We start from the raw sequence: 23,599 nt of genomic DNA on the forward strand, positions 1-23,599 counted from the left end.
GGATGGATTGCTAAGGAGAGGTTCTTGGCAGAGCTGCCAATGTCCCCCATCCCTCCACAGGTGACTGCCACACTCACTGAGTAACCTCTAGGCAGTGAGGTGGCTCTGCCAGCCCTGGACTCAATCCCTGCTGGGGCCTGCCCCTGACCCCCTTGTTACTTGCCAGCTCCAGACAGCCCGTGGCTTTGTATATTCTGTGATCAGAGCCTCAGGAAACCCTTGTGCCGGGGGCAGAGCAATCTTTGCTACCTGCTAGGAAACCCGAGGCTGTGCCTATGGTGGGAGTTAGCTGTGGGGAGTGCCCCTCATTTTTCGATGCAGGGTGTGAAGGCTGACCCGAGGCGTTGTGAGCCTACATCATGACAACAGGTGGAATCCAGCATGTGATTTCACTAACAAGCTCAGCCCCAGTGGCTACAGTTGTGGAAACCCAAGTGCCCAGGGGACTCCAGATATCCCTGCAACGAGGCCAGCAGAAAGGAAGACGCCTGCAGAGCATAGCAGGGTGGTGAGAATGCCTGTCACATCTCAGAGGCAAGGGCAGCCATTGGTTTTAGGGATGTCCTATGACTCCTGCCTGACAGCCCAGGACAGCCTTTGTTTGTTTTTGCCAATCTGATCAGACACCCTATTGGACCAGGAATGTATCATGGCTCTGGCTTTAGGCATGTAGTTTAGTTTAGTTTAGCTTTTTAGAGCAGCAGGGCTGCTGTTCAAACTTTGTGCACCCAGGAACCGGGCAGCTGCCCCAGCAGCAGGGGGCTGAGGGACCCCAAGACCCCCACAGTGCTCACATGAAGACCCCCACCTTCTCAGGCCTCAGTATTTTCTCACCCAAAATAGGTTCTGGGTAATTGAGAAAGTTCTCCTTAACTGGAGAAAGTGAGATCACAGAATCTGAAAGCAGGGAGGGTCCAGAGCCTGGCTTCTTGCTTGTAAAGCACCTGGGCAGGTGGTGTTTGCTGAGGCTTCTGGTCCCTGGGAGGGGCCTGCGCATTCAGGAAGCCAACACTTTGCAACAAGGACACCTTTTACAGGAACATCTGACTGGCCTCTCTCAGGGACATCACCTGGGTGGATGGTACTCTTTTGCCCTCTGGGACATTAACCCAGAAAGGCAAACAGCAGGAACAATGATATTGAGCTGTGGGCTCAGGTCTTCTGAGATACTGGTGGCCACTGGCCTGGGGCAGAGGGCAGGGTGGGGAGGAGGCAGGGCAGCGCAGGCTGGTCTCCCAGGCTCTCAGGGCAGCGCAGGCTGGACTCCCAGGCTCTTCATTGTCCCCTGGAGTCAACTCACATAGTCACATCCAGCTCAAGCTTGTTCCTAGGCAAGGTCTGCTCTGTTGGGTGCAGCTGCCCAGCAGAGCAAGTAGCAGTGCTGACTGCAGGCGCCCGGAGGCCAGCCTCTGGGCCATCACTGGCCAGCTGCTGGGTGGTGTACATGAGGGGTGTTGTCAGCCAAACTTCTGCTGTCCCCTTGGCAAGATATAAAGATGGAGGAAAACCTTGATGGTTCTTAAAGAAGCACCTCAAAGCCCAGATGGGCTCCCTGGGTTGGCGGCTGCACTCCCTGGATGACAGCACTGTGGCTCCAGGTCTGCCCTGCTCCTGACCTGTGCAGGAAGAGCCATGTTGGCAGGATCACAGCAGGTGTGGAGGGGAAGTCCCTGGGAATTCCCTGGAGAGTGCATCGTTACCCACTCAACTGTGTTGAGTGTGGCTTTTGTCACTGATGGCTACCCTTGCCAGGTCCCACTTCTCCATTTCTGATTTTCCCTCTAAACACATAACAAGCAGCTTGAATGGACCTGGATACCCTGGTAGAACTGAGACCCTCACCCCTGCCCCATCTCCCCACCCAGCCGCTTTCAGCTGACCCTGCAGAAAATAGGGCTTCTTGGCTCTGGAGGCCTGAAACTGCTCCATGCAGGGCCTGGGGTCTATGCAAAGACCCTCCCTGCCCCCACAAGCTGGGACACCAGCCATGGGAAAGTCCTAGAATGGGTGAGTCTTGTCAGGAGGGATGCAAGGGTAGCTTCTTCCTGCAGGACCCTTCTTCAGTGGATGCTGGTAAATACTCAGGAAACAGGAGATTAGGTGCCCATCTAAGGCCTTAGGGTGGCCTAGGCATTGGTTGTCCCTTTTCTGAGTTGTAACACAGAGTAGGTGGCTTTCTGTGGCCATCTTCAGCACCTACCCTGCTTGGAAGACAGGGGTCTAGTGGGGTGCAAAGGGCTTGAAGAGGTGGCAGCCAGGGTCTTCATTGCACTGGGGAGGGTCCTGTGGCCTTCAGGCTCTGCAACTTCTCCTCAGAGGCCTTGTCAGGGAGCAGCACCTCCACACTGTAGCTGACCTTCTTGGTGTACATCAGGCTGTAGGTGTTATCAAAGCGCAGGACATCTGCAGTGATGGAGAGAGATGATCAGGCAGGGCAAGGCCTGGCACCTCTGCACTCCTGGTGTCCTGCTAAGACCTAAGCCCGTTGCTCACCACCATCTCCTTGGATGATTCTGGTACCATGTAAAGGAATTGCCACCACCAGCCATCACAAGCCCCTTCTTTGTACAGGTATCGTGTTACAGGCATTCACAGCTCTCTGAATCCTTGAAGCAGCCCCATGGGGGAGGTATTGTCACCTCCAGGCTTTGAGATGATGGACTTTACAGTGATCACAGAGCATCTGTGGGGGAGGGACTGGGTTTCTCTTACTCTAATGACTCCATGCAGAGAGCAGCCCTGCTTTCTCTGGAGGAAAGGGCTGAGCTATGTAAGCCACTTTTCCATCTTGGAGAAGGCATTTCCTTCAACGCCAAGGTCTACCATAGACTCTGAGACTTGAGGAGTCATCCAGACTTCTCCATCCTCCTAATTCTCCCTTTCCACAAAGTGGCACTAGGTTATGTTGAGACTAAAGGAAGAACGCTGTGCCTTCTCCTTTTCATAGGAAATCGGCCTTGGTTTCCTCTTCTCCCAGCTATGTTCCCCACAGAGGTGGAAGGTCAGTAGTGTACAGTGTGGGCAACACGGTATCTGGTAAAACTGACCGAATTGCATCTGCCCTGGGAGGCCAGGGAGCAAAGGGTGATGAACACCTGGAGGAAGCCACCCCTTTGAAGTGGACGTTCTGTGCAACTGGGCGGGCTCTGTGCTGGGATCCCTGACACCAGGGCCATGGCTGTATACTTTGCTTTCTCTTTGCTTGACAAGCCTGGGGTAGGGACTTTCCAGGAGGTGACCCAAAGCCCTGAGCTGTGAAACCTGGCTGGTCCTCTCCTGCACCCACATATAGGGACCACTCATCAGCCCCCTGACACCAAAAGACAATTCCACTGAAGTCCTTGGGAGGTAGGAGCTTACATAGGTCTCCACGCCCACCATGAGAGAGAGCAAAGAGAGGGTAGACTAGCCAGAGACCAGCTCACTGCTCCACCACAGGGAAGAAAACAGCTCCAGTGACCCTGCAGCTCTTACAGACGCCAGCCTTGAGACAGGTCAGGCTCCCGTCCTCAGGCACCAGGTGGGCGTTGTAGCGCTGGCTGGGCAGCACCTCTGTCATCTCCCCAGCCCTCTGCCGCTTCCCCATCTTGGTCTTCAGGAAAACTCCAAAGCCGATATCCCCACCATCTGATGCAAACTGCCACCTGCAGTGGATGACAAAGCCCTGGTGACAACCACCTGCCTAGGCTCTGGAGGCCCTCCCAGCCATGCCCAGGTGTGAAGTGGTCACCATCTCTACCTGAGCACACAGCCTGGGAACAGGATCTCATTCTCCACCTGCAGGGAGGAGCCACGGCCCACGGACTCTGAGTGCTCATACTGTGCCCTCACCTGGTTGCGAAGGTAGTAGCTCCTGGGCACCTCACCTCCGTAATTGATCTGTGGACAAGGGTGGGTGAGTGGGCACTAGACCATCCTGTCTCCCCTCCTGTGCACCCTCTGATTTCCCTGTACCTTGGTTGAGCACTTGGGGTTGCCATCAGGGTCAGTCATGGTCCCCCCAAACTCCATAGGCAGCTGGTCAGGGCTGATGAACTTGGTGAGCTCCTGCTTCCAGGTGTCTGTGTGGGAGCAGGAGAGGGGCTCCAAAGGGGCTCAGGAGACTCAACAGAGGGAAGCGGGGCTGAGCCCAGTGAGGGGACCTGATATGTCTTTGGCTTGTTCTCTTGGGTGCTTAAGCTCACCCAAGAGCTTACGTGGCCCCAGGACATGGTCTAGGACCCAAGGCCTCACCTGTGCATGCAAAGGCTACTGGGTTGGGCCAGGATCAGTGCCCGAGTCAAGAGGATGAACCAGGGAAAAATGGGGTTTTTAGCATTGACCTCTGCATCCCAAGCAGACGCACAGCCAGGAAGCCAAGTCACTCACCTCCCAGAATCACTATTTTACTGCGTGTCTCCTCACTCATGAATGACTTGACCAAGTTGAAGGCCACAGGGAACAGTTTGGAGGCTGAAACACATGAAGGTCCCTTGGGGAGCTAGACAAGAGAGGACTTGGGTATAGAAAGCCATGATTAAGGGTATGTGCTGGACAGGATTTAGATAGATACGGATTCTGCCATTCTTTCCTGTGTAACTTTCAGCTAATGACTTACCCACTCTGAGTCTTAGTGCTTTTAACTCTAAATGGAGATTAAATAATGTATCTGCAACATTCATCACGGCACCTGTCTCTCAATAAATAGCTGTCTCCCCTAGCCCAGTTGCAAGGTGTTGGGCGCAAGTTGGCACCCACGTCAGCAAAGCGTAACTCTTCCTTTCCACACTCAAGGTTACTCCACATTACCCTGAAATCCTCTTGGGTGTAAGAAGATGAGACATCTGCATTAGACCTCTTGTCCCACCCTGAATCGCTCAACCAAGTCCATGCTCTGCCTCCTCCACAGACAGTGTCATTTAACCTCACAGCTACATTATGAGGATGCCCTTGTATCCCTGTTTTACAGAGTGGGATAACTGAGGCTCAGTGAAGTTAAACAAACTTCCTCAATGTCATAGGGCTGGCTAGATTTGAACCCAGATCACCTGATTCCAGAGCATATGCAGTGACTCCCTTACTATAAAGCCATAGCAGACAGGGGCCATTTCCACTGAAAGTGTGTCCATCGACCAGCCTGGTCCACAGACTGTATGTTTCTACTCCACATCGAAATAAGTAAATACAATAACAGTAAACGTTTAGAAACTTAGCTGACATGGCTGCTGCAATATACCAGCCACATTTTTGTCTATTACACAAGTATCAGTCTGTGCAGGACTGGAATTACAAACCAAAGCCAGAAGCCAAACAAAAACATGTCCTTCACAAAGGATGATTTGAGAAGCCCTGAACTGGATGGTTTATCTACTGTCCCCACCATTCCCAGCATCCCCTTCCCCCAGGATTCATCCGGTCATGGGCTCACCTCGAATGATAATTAAAGTCTTCAGCATCTCAGGATAATTTTCTTCCAGTATGGCAAAAAACTGTGGAGTCAAGACAAGTGTGGTCAAGGCCAGGCTCTAGCATCCCCACCCCTAGGTTTCTGAGGCAGCAGAAACTCAGCGCAGAGGCAGTACTTGGTTGAGCTGCTGAGACAAGAGGCCTGTCCCAGCCCATGTTGCCTTCCCCATGAATGTACGCTTCCTTCTTTGAGTTATTCTTTCTTCTTGGAGAGTGGACCCCAGGCTAGCTTCACTGGCTGGCCTTGTCGCTCCTCCATGGACCGAGGTTCCCAGGCTGGTGTGGGCGGCAGCTTCTCATAGGCCTGGGAACCATGGCTGCTCTGGCTTCAGCCACCCACCTTACCTGCTGGTAGACCTCCACAGCTGGCTTCCACAGGTGTTTCAGGCTCAGGCCCTCTACGTCAAACACCATCAGCACCACCTCAATCTTCCTTCCCAGCTGCATAGGACAGAGCAGATATACTGGTCAGACCACAGCTCCAGCCAGAGAAACTCAAGCCCTTTTCCCTACTGCCCTGCCCCACTACCCCTGCCGGCAGGCCACAGTGCTTTCCAAACAGATGGAGCCCATCTAGGTTCTGAGGCGGTGCTGCACCTGAGCCCTGGCACAGTCCGACTCACACTGTGAGTAAAGGTAACCGCAAAATTGAAGACATCATTCATTACTCATTGGGCATCTTCATGTACAATGATAGACGATGTTAGCCAACACTGTGTGGTCCCATGGCTATGTCCAAGCCAGAGCTATGCTGCATGGCCTCGGGCTACTTATCAACCACTCTAACTCTTAGTTTCTTCCTCCATAAAATAATACCAGATACTTCCATGATCTGATAGAACTTCTGTGAGTATCCAATGAGCTAATGCGCAAAGAGCCCAGTGCCTGACAAATACTACTAGATATTATTAAGTGTCATTATATTATCAGCTCCAGTTTGGGACATTTGTGAAGGTGAAGAAACTGTGTCAACCCTCTAAGATCAGCTATCTTTTTTTTTTTTAATTATTAAATCATAGCTGTGTACATTAATGTGATCGTGGGGCACCATACACTGGTTTTATAGACCGTTTGACACATTTTCATCACACTGGTTAACATAGCCTTCCTGGCATGTTCTTAGTTATTGTGTTAAGACATTTATATTCTACATTTACTAAGTTTCACATGTACCCTTGTAAGATGCACCGCAGATGTAATTCCACCAATCACCCTCCCTCCGCCCACCTCCCATCGTCTCAAACCTGGCACTGGTCAGAGCTTTGCAACTCACTCACACCACAGATCTCTGTTGAGGGACTCTGTTGTGTCTAGCCTCATGCCAGGTGTTGATGACACAGGCCATGCCCTTGTCATGTGGAGTGAGACATTAGCCAAACTGTGCCACAAGGACATCACAGCTCACACTGGGGGAAAGGGGGATCTTCCTCTTAGGCTCATCTAGACACTTAGACTCACAAAACCAACAAGGCCACACACGGCATTAGATTCAGTCTGAAGGATACAGGTGGCCAGTGGATAGCTCACGGACAAGGAGATGAGATCCACAATGGTGGACATGGAGTCCTTCTTGGCTTAGGAGCCCAATACCCCATAGGACTCAATATTTTTTGTAGCAACTCTATGGTAACTTTCAGGGTCCCACAAGGGATGTGTCCAGTTTCCAGGGTCACTGCTTTCAGGAATGCCCAAAGAAATGGCTCATTCATTGGGTGTTTCTAGTTAAGCAGTTTACACTGAGGAATCGTTTCAAAAGCAAAGCTGACTGTCCACTATTCCCAGGGTTCCAGGAGAACAGAGCTGTACCCAAGGTCAGTTTTGGATGTGGAGGCTTTGGTGGCCCTTGACTCATGCCAGTGGAGTGCTGCGCACATGCAAGATGCTCATGAATGGGCGACAGTGGGAGAAGCCCACATTCCTCCAGAACTCTGAGGGCTGAGAGCTGGGGGGTAGAGTGCCACCCTTTAGACAGACTAAGGCCAGCACGGCCTCCTTCCCCACCCCAGGTGCTCACCCTCTGACTCTGCAGCTCACACTCATGCAAAAGCAGCTCACAGGCCTTGATGCGATTCCGAATCAGCTGCTGCTTGGAGGCCGACAGGAGGAGACCTTTGGGGTCAAGGGTCCCGATGATGTTGAACCACACGGGGCAGCCTTCATAGTCGTAGCCACATAGACCTCCTGAGTCATAGAGCTGAAGCACCTGGGCATGTGGGTAAGAGCCTGACTCAAACCAGCCCAGGAGGAGGCCAGACATGGGGGTGAGGGGTCCTCAGCCGACCTGGGGGACACTGCATGCAGCTCACCTCCTGTGGCTCCCAGGAGAGGATGTTGTCCAGGTCTTGCTGCTTCCGGAACTCCACATGCTGCAGAGACATGGCAGGAGCTAACTACAGATGCTGCCTGTCTCAAAGGTCACTGGGGCACCTGTGGACACCACGCCAGATCTCTGCCCACAGTGGCCAAGATCCTGGCAGAGCATGCATGGGTTGCACCAACGTAGCCCTGGGCATGGGGACAGGAAGGGGCCTGCAGGAAACTTGGGTCTGATGCAGAAAAGGATCCGAGGAGAAACATGAAAAGGGGACAGGGCAGGAGTCCTCACTCTTTGTCCTAATCCCCGGGGTGCGGTCTCTGGGACACTAGGATTGATGGAGCCTCACCTTCCGGAGCATGTTCTCGGATTTCTGTAGGTCAAAGTTCCGAGCTGCGAAAAGATGAGGCAGGAAGAGACTCAAGGCTGGATGTAGAATGAGCCGTTTTCTGAAAGCATGTGAGGTAATAGGGAGGGCGTCCCCAGCCCCTTCCTCCTGACACACCAAGAACACACTGAGACTCTGGAGATGGTTTGGGTTGTTTTTGTTTGAGACAGGGTCTCACTCTGTCACCCAGGCCAGTGTGGAGCAGTGTCATCATCATAGCTCACAGAACCTCAAACTCCTGAGCTCAGGCAATCCTCCCACCTCGGCCTCCCAGAGTGCTAGGATTCCAGGCATGAGCCACTGAACTTAGCCTGGAAATGTTTTTATTAAAAAATAAAGATCTTTAATCCTCTATTAGACTTTCAAGGACCCTTGATTTCAAGTTTCCAGATTTTTTTTTTTTTTATCAATAATAGAAATTTATTTTTCATGGTTCTAGAGGCTGAGAAGTTCAAGAGCAAGGCACCAGAAGGTTCAGCGCCTGATGAGGGATTCATCTCTGCTTTCAGGATGATGCCTTTAATGCTCTACTCTTCAGAAGGGAGAAATGCTATGTCCTCACATGGTAGAAGGGACAGAAGGGCAAAGGGGCTTAGCTAGCTCCCTCCAACCCTTTTGGTTGGACATTGCTAATCCCATTCATGAGAGCAGAGCCTCCTTAAGGTCCCACCTCTTCTAATTTTTTTTTTTCTTTTTTGCAGTTTTTGGCCCGGGCTGGGTATGAACCCGCCACCTCTGGCATATGGGGCCGGTGCCACAAACACCGCCTTTGAGCCACAAACACCGCCCTATGGTCCCACCTCTTTTTTTTTTTTTTTTCAGATGTTTTTTAAACTGTTCTTTTTTGTTGTTTTTTTGAGACAGAGTCTCACTATGTTGCCCTGGGTAGAGCGCCATGGTGTCACAGCTCACAGCAACCTCAAACTCTTGGGCTTAAGTGATTTTCTTGCTTCAGCCTCCCAAGTAGCTGGGACTACAGCCACCCAGCCACAATGCTTGGCTATTTTTTTGTCATTGTTTTAGCAGACCCTGGCTGAGTTTGAACCCACCAGCCCTGGTTCATGTGGCCAGTGCCCTAACCACAGAGCTATGGTTGCAGAGCCCAAACTGTTCATTCTAAAAGTTGATCTTTCCCATAATATTCAATGCCTGCCCACTGAGCAGCGACCCTCCCCCAAAGTGTTAGATGTAGTGAGAAGCATGGGATTTTGAATCAGATCAACTTGTGCTTGAATTGTAGTTTTGCCTTTTTATTTCCTGTGCAACCTTGAGCAGTCACTTACCTTCTCTGAGCCCTAGATTTTTCTAACGAACTGTTAAATGAAAATAATACCTTTTTCAGTTCTATAGAACAGCATGAAAAAAGTAAATAAAGTTTGATACAGTACTTGGCTCATGTAAGTTATCAATAAATGGTAGCTATTGTTGTGATTGCTTATTTCAAAGAAATAGATACACTTTAATTTAAAACATAATGCTCTATTTTGGAAATGCTATGATGGTTGTTCTTTGAGACCATTGGCTCGCTGAGGAATTTGACATTGATGGAGCTGTAAGAAGATGCAGGGTCAGAGATTTTCAAATGGAATGGCCCTGAGATGCTTTCCGTGCCTCCTCTCTGATCATGGACCTCCAGAAACAACTACTAAGGCCACCACTCAGCCTTCGTTATCTCCCATGATGAGGAGTTCACCACCTCAGCAGGCAGCCTACTCCATTCCTCAGCTTTGACTGAGCACAAATCTGCTCAGCAATGATTCCAGCCCCATCGTCAGCAGTCAAACAAATATATGTCATGGCTTGTCTATGTGGCAACTCAGCAAATATTTGAAAACAAGCCAGCAAGTTCACCTGCCTGATCTTTGCTCTGCACTATATAGCTATTCAAATAATCCATGTTAACACTGTCCAACAGAACTTTCTGGGTCAATGCTGTCCAAGAGAACTTTCTGTGATGGTACAAACATCTTATACTGGAGTTGCTCAAAATAGCAGCCACTGGTAGCCTGTGGTTACAGAGGAAATGAAATGTGACAAGTGTGACTGAGGATCTGAAGGGGGGGGAGTTGGTTGGTTTCTTTCTTTTTCTTCCTTCCTTCCTTTCTTTCTTTCTTCTCTTTTCTCTTTCTTTCTTTTTTTTTTTTTTTTTTGAGACAGAGTCTTCTTTTATCCTTCACCCTGGGTAGAGTGCCATGGTGTCAAAGCTCACTGCAACCTCAAACTCTTGGGCTCAGGTGATCCTCTTGCTTCAGCCTCCCAAGTAGCTAAGACTGCAGGCACCCACGATAATCCCTAGCTATTTTTAGAAACAGGGTCTTGCTCTTGCTCAGGCTGGTCTTGAACTCCTGAGCTCAGGTAATCTACCTGCCTCGGCCTCTGAGGTGGGGGATTACAGGTGTGAGCCACTGCGTCTGGCAAGATCTGAAGTTTTAATTTAATTTTAATTTTAATGGTTATATGTGGCTAAAGGCTACCAAACATAGAGGCTACCAAATGGAAGAGAACAGTTCTATATACTTCAGAAATGTTATGATTTTTGCAGTACAGATTTTGTATTCTAGCCTAAAATCCTGGATATGTTATGGGCTTTGTTTTGAATGGTATCTGATTTCTATATTTTTCAGTAGGATATCTCTATGCTGGGATAAATGCTACTGATTTCATATCTGGAAGTATTGCTGAACTTTCTTTTTAGTTCAAGAGTTTTTCTGTTGATCCTGTTGGGTTTTGGTTTTCAAGAAAGATAAGCAAATCATCTGTAGAGATTTTGTGGGGGGGACAGTATCATTCTGTTGCCTGGGCTAGAGTGTTATGGCCTCATAGCTCACAGCAACCTCAAATTCCTGTGCTCAAGAGATCCTCTTGCCTCAGCCTCTGGAGTAGCTGGACTGTAGGGGCCCACCACAACACCTGGGTAATTTTTCTATTTTTTAGCAGAGATGGGGTCTCACTCTTGCTCAGGCTGGTCTTAAACTCCTGAGCTCAGCTGATCCTCCCACCTCAGCCTCCCAGAGAACTAGGATAACGTGTAAGCTACCTCACCTACCTATCTGCAGATATTTTATTCTTTCCTTCTAGTTCTTACGCCAATGACCGTATTTTTCTTTCTTTATAGCATTGGCAGAATCTGACTGTACAGATCTGGCTATAGTCTTAGCCGGATTTTAGCCAGATCTCTAATTCTGCATTAACATGGTAAGACTTAAAGGTCTTCATCCTTTCTTTGTTCCTGATATTAAAGAAAATGCAGCTAAATTTTCACCTTAAGGATTAAATTTGTTAAGAGAGTGTTTGCTATATAATCATTACCAAGGCAAGGAAATTTCCTTCTGTTCCTAGATTGGTAATACTTCTGTCTTATAAATAAGATTTGAACCTTTTAAAATTCTTTTTCTGTATTAATTGACATAGTCACATGATTTCTTCTTTCTAACTATATTGTTTTCAATGACACTGCCGTGCTAATATTGGGATGTTGAACTGTTCTGATATGACTAAGGTAAATTCTCCTTGGTCGTGCTATATAGTTTTAATACCCTATTGGATGCTATTGTGTAATATTGATTCAGATCTCTTCACATCTACATTAATAAACAGAACAAGACTAGAATTTTATTGTCCTGATATAGCTTTGGGATCAAACTTACCCAAGCCTCATAAAGTAACTCTCATTCTTTCATATATTCTAAAGCAACTTAAAAATGTTGTGTAAGAGAGGAATAAACTGGTCTTAAAATGTCTGAGGAATTTACCTGTAAAGTCACTGGGGTCTAAGTTTTCTAAGAGGGGAAGGTTTTATTACCATTTTAATTTCTTTAAAACATATCAGTCTGTTGAGATTTTCTATTTCTTCTTGGTGGATTTTGGCCTTATATTTTTTCTAGGAATGTATCTATTTCATTTTGAGTTTCAAAGTTATTAACGTATATTGTTCATAATATGCTTTTATTGGCTTTTTAAACAATCTCTGCAGTGTCTGTAGGAGATTTTTCTATTTAGAACCAGTGTGTGGCTTCTTGTCCTAGAGACAGTGATTCAGGCACTGCTGATGGGATATAAGGACGAATTTTTTTTTTTCAGTGGAATCTACTTTGTGCCAGCCTGAGGGTACTATGGCAGGCACAGTCCCTGCCCTCATGGAACTGGCATCTGAGTTGGGGCGATGAACAGAGATATGGGATGGAGATAAAGAAAACCAGAGGGAAAGGACTTCAGAAGGAGGGTTGGTTGGGAAGTCCCCTCAGCATGAGGCCAGAGGGAGGAGGCTCTGCCAAGCTCAGGCCCAGTGAGCACCCTCCCTTTACCTGTATTTTGGGTTAGTGAGGCAGGGAGTGGCGCAGGTGATGTTGACATGGACAATGGAGCCATGTCAACAGGATCTATCACCCACAGCATGAAGTGGGAGGCATCGGGACACCAGCCACCCACCTCCACTCTTGGATACTTTTCCTTTGCCAGGACCCAGCAGCCTAAGGTTTCCACGATAGGTCTCCTTTATAAAGGACACACGAAGTACCTGAAAGCTGGTTTTTAACCAAAGCCAAAACCCAACAAGATTCCAAAGAGAGAAGACTGACGTCATATCAAGGGGCTTCAAGAAATCCACTTTCCCACACTTTCTTAGCCCAGGCTGGGGTCAATGACATGTTCACTTAGAAATAAAGCAAAGCACTCTACCGAGGGCCATAAAATGAGACTCTGTCTCTACAAAAAAAAAAAAAATTAAAAAAAAAAAGAAATAAAACAAAGCAAAACAACATATGGATAGAAACTGCCACAGCCAAAAGCAGCTTAAGGAGATAAGGTGACTGAATGTACTGTGGGATCCTGTATGGGACCTTGGAAGAGAAAAAATAAGGAAATGTAATGTATGGACTTTAGTTAATAATAGTATATTCATATTCATTCGTTAATTGTAACAAATGTACAATAATGACATCAATATGTTCATAATCGGGAAACTGGGGGAATTTCTATATTATCTTTGAAATTTTTCTGAAAAATCTAACACTGTCCTAAAAACGAAGTTTATGAAAAAATAATAATGATAAAAACAGAACAAAACAGAAGGAAGAGTTGGTTCCTGGGCACAGGTTCCCGTCACACAGATGCAGACACATCTGTGACTTCATCTGACTCAGCATTCTGAAGGTCGGGACCAATACTGAGCCCATTATACAGAAGAGGAAAGTGAGGCTGAGAGATAAGGAAGGACTTGTCACAGGCCCTCTGTGGGCCGTAGTAGAGCTGGGATTCAGTGGCAGCTCTACCAGTACAAGGCTGGTGGTTTTTGAACCCTGCACTGTGTGTATGCTTTACGGGTTGACTCCCAACATCTCTCCCATCTCAAGTTCAAAATCCAGTCCATGGGATGTAATGAGTTAAAATGAATTATTTTCACTTACCCTAAGCCCTGGGTGGATTCTGTTGTTATTTTTTTTAAACCGCCCTCTGTAATTCCTAAAAGAAACTCCTTCTCTACTGTTAATTAAATCCACTTCCTTAAATGTTTGCTGGGCACTCACTCAGTGCCCTTGAGGACACTTAGGTTCCTTAAGGGGACAACACAGCCCTGTTCTCAGGCAACTGAAGAAAGACCCAAAGGCAAGTCTGAAAGAAGCTGCTCAGCGCTGTCTGACTGGAGGGCCTGGCCAGCCCCATTATATCCTGAGGCCGTGGAGGTGTTTAGCTCCAACCTCACTTGGACGCTATGCTCAGGGGCTGCCTCATCTTCACTTTGCAGATGAAAAAACGGGCTCAGTGGGGGGTTTGTGCCATGCTTGTGCACAGGGGAGCTCAGATTCTAGCCCAGAGAAGTCTGATTCCAGAGCTCACATTCTTTACGACTTGGCAACCCTGTTCCCCTAAGTCCTCCACCCTTTTCTCCTGAGAAACCCCCTTCCCTACATCCTCCTCTGCCTCTCAGCCCCTACCAGCCTTACCTCGGAGCCAGCGCAGGAGGAAGTAGTCATCGGCTTTAGGCAAGGCGGGCAGCAGGTCCTGGACATTCTCCCGGAACTAAGGGTAGAAGAATACGATAGTCAATGGGGCTTTCACAACCTCTGGGGCCACCAACCCCATCTCCAACCCTCATCAGCCATCAGCCCTACCCAGAGACCCTGCACGTAGCAGCAGCTGAGCTGAACCGCTTTGCCATCTGGGAATGGGGCCCCCTCCAGCCCACCGTTCCAGGAAGAAAAGCTGGGTCCTTCTCAAAATTTGGGAGTGCCCTCCCCCTAAAGACTCTTAATTCCTCAAGCTGAGGTAGGGGCCCAGCATCCCTATTTTTACAAGGATCCCTGGGTTATTCTGATGCAGGCCAGTCTGATTCTGCATCTTAAGGGTCTGATTTTGGAGGCAAGCTATTTAATCTCCCTCTGAGCCTCAGTTTCCTCATCTGTGAAATGGGGATAATGATAAACTCCTGCCAATCAAAGAAGTTTGGTATGTCAAGCACTTAATGTCCGGCCTGCCTCTAAGCAGATGTTGGATACACATGGGCACACATTCAGTGCAGACTGTCGGAAGCCCTGCACAGTGGAGACTTTTGGAAAAAATGAGAGGCAAATGTCAGCAGGGGGGAAATGACTGAAAGGGAAGCCAGGAATGCCTCATTAGGACATGTGCTGAAGCCAGGGGAAAGGAAGGTGACCAACCCGCTGGGGGGTGCCTTTTCCCACTGGCAGACTTTAAAGAAGTTCACCAGAGATTGAGGCTCATGTCTGAGACAGACAGGACACCTCACATCCTGGGGACTAAGGGAGCTGAAGGCAAGGGCTGGGTATAGAGGTGAAGCTGTGAACCAGAATTTGGGATTAGAAATATACATGAGGCTGCTGGGCACAATGGCTCACTCCTATAATCCCTGCCCCTAGGAAGGCTGAGGGGGAGGATCATTTGAGCCCAGTAGTTCAAGTCCAGCCTGAGCTACAAAGTGAGACCACCAACCTCTAAAAAAATAAAAATAAAAGGATGGCGCCTGTGGCTCAAAGGAGTAGGGTGCCAGCCCCATATACCAGAGGTGGCAGATTCAAACCCAGCCCCAGCCAAAAACTGCAAAAAAAAAAAGTTAGCTGGGCGTGGTGGTGTGTGCCTGTGGTCCCAGCTACTCAAGAGGATTGTTGGTTGTTGGAGCCAGGATGTTTGCGGTTGCAGTGAACAATGATGATGCCACTGTACTCTAGCCCATGCAGCAGAGAAGACCCTGTGTCAAATAAATAAATAAGTAAATAATTTTAGAAAAAGAATCAAATGCGAGGCCATTCACCAAACTACCTTTAGCTTTAAAATAAGAGCATATTCGTGTATCGTCTACATCGTTAAAAATGCATAATCGGTAAAACATCTCCAGTGTTAACAAGGGACGTGGGCAACAGCCCCTGCCACGACTATCTGAACAGGCACCAGAATGGAGGTTCTTGTACAAACAGCTGCAGCCTCTGCATTCTGGAGGAATTTTTGGGGGGAGGGGAGGAGAGGGATTAGGACCTCTGAGAGGCAATAACTCTGCACCCACAACCTCTCCAGGTCACTGTGTTCCCTCATTTGAACCTCAGGCTGTGCTCTGAGGTAAGAGGGCAAAGGTCACACCCCTGTTTGTGCATAGGAAACTAAGGCTAGGGAAGTGGGGAATCTTCCCTGGGGTCGGAGTGAGGAAGAATCCACCCTCGGGGGCTATACCACTTTTAGAGTCAAACAGAAAGTCACTGACTTTGGGGAAAACTCCTCTTATTACTGCATTTATACAGAAAGCAGCATCCCGCAGTGTGACCAGAGGTGGGCAAAACTAAGCTCAAGAGGAATCTAGAAGGAAATGAAGCTAGGCATAGTCGTCCAGACCTCAGAGACCCTCCCTCACCTCTGTCCCTTCTTGCTACTCTTCTCTCTTTCCCCAATTTTAAAAATAAGCACTCATTATTTTTAAAGGATGGAAAAGATAAAAATTAATTTTTTACATTCTTTTTTTTTTTTTTTTCTTTTGGTTTTTGGCCAGGGCTGGGTTTGAACTCGCCACCTCTGGCTTATGGGACCAGCGCCCTACTCCTTGAGCCACAGGTGCCACCCAATTTTTTACATTCTTAAAGCTCTCAGGCTCAGAGCATTCCTGTCATCATTCACCTCCAAAAGGCAGATATCAACTCCCCCCTGCGAGCACAGGGCCTGGGGTCATCAGCACCGGGGAGGGAGAGGGCGCACCAGGGGACCGCCTTCTCCTTCATCAAGGACACTTCTCAATCATCTGGGACCTCTCTGCTGTACTGGGGATCCTTCCTTCCCCTGTGGACACTACTCTTTAACCTGAGGCCCCTCCTTCATCTGGTGACCAGTCTCCTTCTCCTGGGACCACCTCCACAGACTGGAAGTGTGACCCGAGGCTGTGGACCGCCTCCCCCCACCCCCCCACCCCCCCCAATGCCACACAAACACACCACCACCAGCTCACAGTTTCCAATCCCTGGCCCCCACAATCACATCACTCTGTGACTACTAAGGCCTGGACATCTCCCCTTTCCCCACAGTCTCCAGGCTCCAGGTCTAGCCTGCAAAACGTCTCAAAATCACCAAACATCTCTCCCATTTCCCTTTAATTAAAAAAAAAAAAAAAAAAAAAACAAGGTAGGGAGGCCTGGACCCTTAGGAGTGCGAGAGACACAAAAACAGGTGTTGCAATCTGGGCGTGAGACCTGGCGGTCTGTCTGCCCAAGGCCGCCCCTGTACCCTGGTGGCAGAGCCATCCCCTCCCTCCCCACAGCGGAGGAACACGAGCCAGGGTTGGTTAGCAGGTGATGGCTGAATTTGGCCGCCCCAAAGAGGGGCTCCTGTCCCGTGTGCCTCAGCAGGACAGAGGCGCTCTCCGGTCTGGGCGCTCCAGCGGGGTTGCGGAGCCAGGCTGCTGGCCGGGGAGGACCTTCCCAGCCCTCCCAGCCCATGATGCCCCTCACCCTGGCCAGCACCTCCTGCTGCTGGAGACTCAGGTCCCCAACTCGGCCGCTCATGGTGCCCTCAGGCACAGAGGGGCGCGTGGTGCAAGTGAGCCGGCAGTGTCTGCCGGCAGCAGCCGCCGCCTGCTTTTGCCAGGCGGGCCAGATGTTCTTGGTCCCGCCCCGGACTGGGGACTGCCGGTCCTGCCCCGCCCCGCCCCGCCCTCGGAAGCTGTTACCGTGGTTCCCACGCACACCCTACCTGGAGCGGGGAGGTGACCCTCGGAGGAGATCCAGAGCACAGACTCAGGCTGGGCAGCAGGTGGCCCCCACCTGTGCCTCCTCACTTCCAGGGCAACTACTGGTTCTGGGGCTGGGGAGGAGGGACTTGGGGAGTGGTGGTGCGTAAGAGACACACGTGGGCACGTTTCAGGGAACACAGCAGGATCCCCTTCTGAGCAAAATGGAAGGACTTTTTATAAACCTGGCTCAACAGGTTTCTAGCACATCCCCAGGACTTTTGCCTAAGGGACCCCCAAGCTCCATCCATGACCTTGAACACAGGCTGGGCTCTGTCAGTGTTCATGGGGGCTGCGTTCATGAGGGTGTTTGCAAAATGATTCCAGCCCTCACAAGATGATGCAACCCGGGGTTAGGCTGGCACATGTGCTCAGCGAGTGTTGGCTGTTAGGAATATAGTTTCAGAACTTCATTATTACTGGGGCTGACACAGAGCTGGAAGTTGCCGGGGTGGACATCCTGGGATGGCCCAGGTGGTGAGCTCCTGAGTAGGCTCCACAGAGGGAAGGCCACGTGGGAGGTGGCCAGGGTGCAGTGACAGACGGCTTGGGAGGCCATTGTGTGTCAGTGGCTGACAAATGAGAGCCAAGTGGAGCTCCCACTGGGAGAGGTGAGAAAACACGAGTTGGCTGGCTGTGCTTTGGCAAGGGAGAAGCAGGGGGGAGGTGAAGTCCAAGGGGCAGTAAAACAGGGCCCTGGAACTTTCCTCCTCTGTTCTCCCATGGAGTCAAACCCAGTGCTAGACTCAAGATGACAGGCGCAGTGGCCATGAGCCATGTGTGACCGTCCAGCACTGAAAAACGTGGCTCCTGGTGAATGGAGACGCGCTGCAAGTGTGACATGTGAACCAAACTTTGATGACCTAGTACTAAACCGTGTAAATGATTTTTGTTAATTTTATTTAAGTGATTACATGTTGAAATGGTGTTTTTTAATATAATGGGATGAATAAAAGATTAAAGTTATTTTCGCCCGTTTCTTTTAATTTTTTAAAAATAATTTTGAACCTTTTAAAACTGATAAATTTTACCTTTTTAGAGTAAAAATTAAAGTCACTTTACTTTTTACAATCTCTATTACCAGAGTGGTACCCGTGTTACAGTCAATGAACCTATAGTGACACATTACTATCACCCCAAGTTCCTAGCTTACATTAGGGTTCTTGCTTGGTGTTGTATATTCTCCCAGTTTTGACAATGGTTTAGTGACATGTATCCACCATTGCAGCAGAATACAGAATAGTTTCACTGCCATAAAAATCCTCTGTGAATCGCTTTTACTTTAAAAAAATGTAGCCACCAGAAAATGTAAAATTACATGTGTGGCTCCCATTTGTGACTTATGTTATATTTCATTTGAACAGAGTTTGCCCTGGAGAGATTTTAAATCTTAAAAGAAAGAAATCACCAAAAAAAAAAAAAAATGCTAAAAGAAAGTATAAATGACTCCACATCTCTGGAAGGGCATGGTTAGTGCTTAAGAGCAGTGACAGAAATCACAAAGGGAAAGTAAATTGATTTGACTACATAAAAAGATGAAACTCTGTTAAATAAGAGACAGAATTAAGGCACTAAGTCAGTGTTTGCAGACGTGAGTTTGGGAAAAATAAAATGTACAAAAATTGGTATCTTGGCCAGGCGCGGTGTCTCACACCTGTAATGCTAGCACTCTGGGAGGCTGAAGCAGGTGGATTACCTGAGCTCAGGAGTTTGAGACCAGCCTGGGCAAGAGAGAGACCTTGTCTCTACTAAAAATAGAAGGAAAAAACAAACAAACAAACAAAAATAAAAGCAAAACTAGCTGGGTGTCATGGAGGGCACCTGTAGTCCCAACTACTTAGGAGGCTGAGGCCAGAGGATCACTTGAGCCCAGGAGGTTGAGGTTGCTGTGAGCTATGATGCCACAGCATTCTACCCAAGGCAACAGAGTAAAATTTAGTCTCAAAATAAACGAGTAGATAAACAGAAAAATAATTGGTATCTTTATAAGGAGCTCATGCATGTTGATAAGAAAAATAGTAGGGCATCAAGCAATAAATGGGCAAAGAACTCAAAACACCAATTTTCAGAAATATACTCTGTGCATTTATCAAGTAAATAAATGCTCAATCTCCAGGGTCATCGAAGAAATGTGTATTCAAGCAATGAGATTTTTTTTTCCTCTGATGAGTCAACAGAAAAAACAAACAAAATAAACACATAATCTTTTTTTAAAAAATGATATTAATAATAAAGTCAGTTAGAAGTTGGTGAAATGGAGACTTTCATACATTGCTGGCAGGTGTATAAAATTAATCCCTCTTTTCCGGGAAATTACTTGACTATACACATTAGCATCCATAACCACTTTGCCCAATAATAATCCTGATAGAAAGTATTTTAAGCTTTAAATTATTAGTTCATTGCTACCCGGAAAATTGGAAATACATTTAAAGGAAACTACAGCATTTAATGGGGTTGATGAGTTTATAGAAACATGGAAAAAACTCAACAAAACAACTTGGAAAAGATAGGCCCACACAATATGTGCCTTCTGCTTCTGGAATGTAAACGCAAACCTGCTCAGTGAAAGAAAGGCTGGACAAGACAAGAAAGCAGTCCCAACTTTCCCTAGTTTCTGTTTCTGTATGTGTGTGTTTTTCTTTGAGGCCATACTAGTTCCCATCATATTTATTTATTTCTTTATTTAAAGAGACAAAAATCTCACTCTGTTGTCCAGACTAGAGCGCAGTGGCACATTTATACTTCACTGTAGCCTCAAACTTCTGGTCTCCAGGGATCCTCCACCTCAGTTTCCCAAGTAGCTGGGACTACAGACATGTACCACCACCACATTAGGCTAATTTTTCTTTTCTTTTCTTTTTTTTTTTTTTTTGTAGAGATGGTTTAACTTTTGCTAGTTTCTGAGGAATGTGAAAAGTCATATTTAAAAATGCCACAGTCACTTCCAAAGATGCTTTCATTTAACTAGCACTTACAGGTACTTTCTATTTACCAGGCCCTGCTCTAAGGATTTGTAAATGTTACCTCAGTGCTGTCCAACAGAAAATAATAGGAGCCACAGGGGTAACTTTCAATTCTTTAGCAGACCTGCACGGTGGTTTATGCCTACAATCCCAGCACTTTGGGAGGCTGAGGTGGGAGGATCACTTGAAACCTGGAGTTTGAAGTTGGGAGTTTGAGATCAGCCTGGACAACATAGCAAGACCCTATCCCTACAAAAAAGTTAAAAATTGGCTGGGCATGGTGGCATGTGCTTCGTAGTCCTAGCTAATCTGGAGACAGAGGTGAGAGGAACCCATGAGCCCAGAGTTTAATGTTTTTGAGACAGAGTCTCACTCTGTTGCCCCAGGCTAGAGTGCCGTGGCATCAGCCTAGCTCACAGCAACCTCCAGTTCCTGGACTCAAGCAATCCTTCTGCCTCAGCCTCCTAAGTAGCTGGGATTTCAGGTGCCCTCCATGACATCCGGCTAGTTTTTCTGTTTTTAGTAGAGATGGAGTCTTGCTCTTGCTCAGGCTGGTCTTAAACTCCTGAGATCAAGCCATCCACCAGCTTTGTCCTCTCAGAGTCCTAGAATTATAGGCATGAGGGACTACAGCTGGCCAGCCAGAGTTCAATGTTACAGCAAGCTATGATTGTGTCACTCTGCACTCCATCCTGGGCAACAGAGAAAGACTCTGTCTCTAGGAAAGAAAAAAGAGTCTCTGGCAGCCACAGAAAAATTCATTTTAATAATATATCCAAACATTATTAGTTTATTACATGACCAATATGACTAACAGATTAGATTAATTATCTCCTTAATAATTACTAGTGAGATGGCTTTCTTTTTTTGTACCAAGTCTTCAAAGTCCAGTGTGTGTTTAATACAGCACATTTCAATTTCAACCCAGCACATTTTGAGTGTTTAATAGGCCCCATGAGGTGTTAAGGGTTGACTCATGTCTCCCCCTCAATTCCTGGGTTGAAGTCTTAACTCTCCCTTACCTCAGAATGTGCCCTTGCCCTGGAAATAGGGTCACTGCAGGTGTAGGTAGAGGTCACGTTGGAGTGGGGGCCATTTGGATGCACCATGCGAAGGTGAAAGCAGAGATGGGGGTGATGCTTTTGCTAGTCAAGGAGAGCCACAGATTGCCACCAAGCTGTCAGGAGCTAGAGGGGAGATGAGGTTCTTCCTCACAGGCCTTAGAAGGAAGTAACCCTGCCGGCACCTTGACTTTGGACTTCTGGCCCCCAGAACTGTGAGAGATTCAAATGCCGTCCTTTAAGCCATTCAGTGTGAGGCAGTCCTAGCACAGTGGGAGACATAAGGAGCAATTGCCGCACTGGACGGTGCCGAGTTAGCGCGTCTGATCCTTGTGGCTGTGCTGTGCGGTGGGACCTGCCATTATCCTTATGGATTGGGAAACCGGAGCTCGAACAGCTTCCTGCGGAAGCAGCAAAACCAGGACTGGAATCCAGGCAGGCTGGTGCGGGGCCAGAGGCTGCCACTGCACTGTTTCCTTCTGCTTTCTGAGTTCCCAGGGACTCAAGTCACCTGGCAGTCCCTGTCTTTCCAGGCAGATGCCCCCCGACCCGCCTGCAGCACACAGGCCCTTCCTCCGGCCTCCGATGACTCTGCTCCTCTGTGGTGTGCCCTTCTCTTCCAGCCCCCATTCTGCCTCTGACCCGAGAGCTGAGAATCTGGACTTGGATGACAGTGTTGTCACGGTGTGCAAACTTCATCCTACACCCTCCCTCCCACTCACTGTGGCACCCTGCCGTCCTGCCTTCCAGGTATTCCAAATAGTTCCAGCACCCCTCACTGACCGCAGGTGCCTGCTGGCAGTCCTAATTAAGGCCTGTGACCTGCCAACTGAGGGACACTTCCTGGGGTGATTGGCATCTGTACTGTGGGGAGCGAGATGAGGCTTTGCAGGAGCCCCTGTCTGCTCCGGGTCCATATTGTTGCTACATTTGTCCCTCCCTGTTCCTCTTGACCAGACAGATGCCACTGTCTGGTCAAGTGACTTGGCTCGAGTGACTCTGGACAGAGGGCTGGGAGAGGATGTCTGCCTGACACGGGTACCGGGGCAGAGTGGCTTCACACCTGGGCCTGACTGGGAGGTGGAGATTAGGCCCAGTCAGGAGGAGTTTCCTTGGCTTTCCCTAGCAGTTCAGGGTGGCCCCAGGGACAGGCAGGGCCTGGTGTGACTCTATTCCTCAGGAAGGGCCTGGGAGAGAGAGGGGTTAAGGTCTGGGATCCTGAGGCCACCCTTGCATTTCTGTCTTTCTTTCCCTCCAAAAGCCAGGAGGCCCCTGGCCCCCTCCCAAGCCACAGGCTAGCAGCTTGGGGGAGGGGGGTACCATCCATCTCCCCTTGCTACTTTCCCCTACCACAGAGCCTTTGCATACCACATACTGTTCCTTCTGCCCCCAACTCTGCCTAGTTAGTGCCTTACCTCCTCTGACCCCCTAGCCCAATGCTCAGGCAGAACCCGCTCCTCCTTTTCCACAGCACTGCTCGCATCAGACAGTGCCTGTTGTGGCTACCTGACCACAGCACTAAGGCCTGGGCTACATTTGCCATGCTCATCCTTGTAGCCATGGACCCATTTTACACATGTAGAGACTGAGCTCCAGGGGCTGATAAAAGTAAGGCATATATATATATATATATATGTATGTTTTTGTTTTTGTTTTTGAGACAGTCTCCATCTGTTGTCCCAGTCTAGAGTGCCTTGGTGTTAGCTCAGCTCAGAGCAACCTCAAACTCCTGGGCTTAGATGATCCTCTTGCCTCAGGGTCTGAGTAGCTGGAACTACAGGTATCTGCCACAACACCTGGTTAATTTTTTCCCTATTTTTAGTGGATGGACATAGAGTCTCACTCTTGCTCAGGTTGGTTTCAAACTCTTGAGCTCAAGGGATCCTCCTGCCTTGGCCTCCCAGAGTGCTAGGATTCCAAGCATGAGCTACTGCAGCTGGCCTAGAGCCCAGATTTGAATCCTTATCTATCTGGACCCAGGGGTTGTGTCCTCAACTACCACCTGTCTTGGCTCCCTGAAGATAGCGCATTCTAGGAAAGACCTAAGCTGGAGTGCTGAACTAGGAGGTCCTGGAATGTCCCCCGGAGGAGACAGCATTTACACCCTGCCTCTATGGTAGAAACAAGAGGTCAGTCTAGGCAGAGGTGACCACCCACAGTGACTCACAGAGCTAAGAAGGAAGAGGGACACCACCAGGGCAGTGT

The 23,599-nt window shown here is 48.5% G+C and overlaps 1 protein-coding gene across 9 annotated transcripts; it reads right to left on the reverse strand.

Moving 5' to 3' along the window:
- Positions 1–908: 908 nt before the first annotated feature.
- Positions 909–21,900, reverse strand: LOC128583942 (SEC14-like protein 4). Of its 9 annotated transcripts, XM_053588609.1 has the most exons (13): positions 17,090–17,150; positions 15,096–15,351; positions 14,090–14,165; positions 8,109–8,152; positions 7,752–7,872; positions 7,460–7,648; positions 5,791–5,886; positions 5,408–5,468; positions 4,369–4,452; positions 3,955–4,061; positions 3,740–3,879; positions 3,475–3,644; positions 909–2,403 (listed from the first exon to the last, which is right to left on the reverse strand). In XM_053588609.1, the coding sequence occupies exons 5-13, from the start codon at positions 7,821–7,823 to the stop codon at positions 2,264–2,266; spliced, it is 1,059 nt and encodes a 352-aa protein (XP_053444584.1). In that variant the 5' UTR covers positions 7,824–7,872; positions 8,109–8,152; positions 14,090–14,165; positions 15,096–15,351; positions 17,090–17,150; the 3' UTR covers positions 909–2,263. The 9 variants fall into 9 exon arrangements, 8 of the variants coding, with proteins under 8 accessions (XP_053444584.1, XP_053444580.1, XP_053444585.1 ...); XM_053588605.1 differs by lacking the exons at positions 15,096–15,351; positions 17,090–17,150 and adding an exon at positions 21,356–21,894 and having other exon boundaries at positions 7,752–7,811; XM_053588610.1 differs by lacking the exons at positions 15,096–15,351; positions 17,090–17,150 and adding an exon at positions 17,331–17,380 and having other exon boundaries at positions 7,752–7,811.
- Between the last annotated feature and the right edge of the window lie 1,699 nt (positions 21,901–23,599).

Source organism: Nycticebus coucang, chromosome 4 (genome assembly GCF_027406575.1).
Source record: "Nycticebus coucang isolate mNycCou1 chromosome 4, mNycCou1.pri, whole genome shotgun sequence".
NCBI classification, from domain to species: Eukaryota; Metazoa; Chordata; class Mammalia; order Primates; family Lorisidae; genus Nycticebus; species Nycticebus coucang.

Bases quoted from the DNA above. Each gene is read 5' to 3' on its own strand.
- LOC128583942 (XM_053588605.1), bottom strand. From the start codon at position 21,442: ATGGTGCATCCAAATGGCCCCCACTCCAACGTGACCTCTACCTACACC. The intron at 8,153-14,089 runs GTAAGGCTGGTA...ATCTTTTCGCAG, and splicing joins CCTCCTGCGCTGGCTCCGAG to CTCGGAACTTTGACCTACAG. The intron at 5,469-5,790 runs GTAAGGTGGGTG...TTGACTCCACAG, and splicing joins CTGTGGAGGTCTACCAGCAG to TTTTTTGCCATACTGGAAGA.